We start from the raw sequence: 1120 nt of genomic DNA, 5'->3' as shown, positions 1-1120 counted from the left end.
CGTTAAGCTATCAGGTATTCGGCAAAGCTCAAAGGATTCTTTCAAACCATGGGGTTTAGAAGTTCCCAAATGCCAACGGGCAATTTTATGAGAGATGGTCATTAGTTGAAGTGGTTTTTACCAAGTTACTTACCTGTAAGTTGGAATGGGACCACATCCTACTTTGCGGATCCGCTGAATTTAAAGCCGGAACGTTTCTTGTAGCAGCAAATCCAGCATGTTTAGTCTTCACGCACGTTCCATACGAAGACCGTACGTGCCATATTTATCTATTTTGTGGCCGACATCTACCGGGACTATCCTCGGAAGACGAATTAATTCCGTTGTTTTTCGCCTTCGGTCAGTTGTTGTTTTCGTTTTCTACCTTCACAAAAGAATCTGCTTCCGTTGTTTTTAAAAAAAATAGTTTTAACACGAAACCTCCATTTGTTTTACTTGCAACTAGTGCAGATCCACTGGAAATTGTTTGTCAGCCTATGTTTGCCTTTTCTGCCATTGTAGCACAACGATTCCGGCGTTTGGTCGCTCGAATGGAAGGTGGAATTGGTCAGGAAGCAGTCGAACCCGGTAGAACCGTAGTGTTCAGTGTACGGCAGCTCTTTCCAAGTTTATTCTCTTGCGCTATTTTACATGTCCTGGCAGGCTATTCTCTGTGTTTTATTCGTAGAACTGATTGAATTTTTGTGATGAATCGTACCTATTTTTATCCTGAAGCTATGCAAAAGTGGATTTTCTCTCTGTCGATTTGGGAGGTTGAGGGAATAACACCCGGTGCTCGGTGCTTGCTATCAGATTATGACGAGTTTGATCTGCCTTCGCACTGTGTGTTAAGCAAGACTGAGGTATGTTGAACTTTGTACTACCTTCGAAGAACACAGCGATATTCATGGTATTTCTCTTGGTTACCTTCAACCATTGCCGTTCTGGATCTTGTGTTAGACTACGAGTGTCAACTTGGCGTGCTGAAATCCGTTTCCGCATGGACCTGTCACATCGAACAGCGCCGACAGAAACCCGTGCACAGTGGGTGCTATCACTCATGGTTCGCACTGAGCCGTATTCGCATCCGGCTGAACGTCCTGTATCCGGGACCAAGGGAATGAGGCCCGAGGCTGAATAT

General features: G+C 44.6%; 1 protein-coding gene across 1 annotated transcript in view; it reads left to right on the top strand.

Annotated features, from left to right (window-relative positions):
* T265_06621 (hypothetical protein) overlaps positions 1-714 on the top strand; it is a gene marked incomplete at both ends in the record, with an annotated part of 31354 nt that extends 30640 nt beyond the window's left edge. Inside the window, one exon of the mRNA XM_009171934.1 lies at positions 502-714. Coding sequence (XP_009170198.1) covers positions 502-579 — 78 coding nt within the window. The remainder of the gene's footprint in view (positions 1-501) is intronic.
* Between the last annotated feature and the right edge of the window lie 406 nt (positions 715-1120).

The sequence above is a fragment of the Opisthorchis viverrini genome (assembly GCF_000715545.1).
Source record: "Opisthorchis viverrini unplaced genomic scaffold opera_v5_140, whole genome shotgun sequence".
NCBI classification, from domain to species: Eukaryota; Metazoa; Platyhelminthes; class Trematoda; order Opisthorchiida; family Opisthorchiidae; genus Opisthorchis; species Opisthorchis viverrini.
Note: the sequence above shows the minus strand (reverse complement) of the source record. Positions and strands in the feature narration are given on the sequence as shown.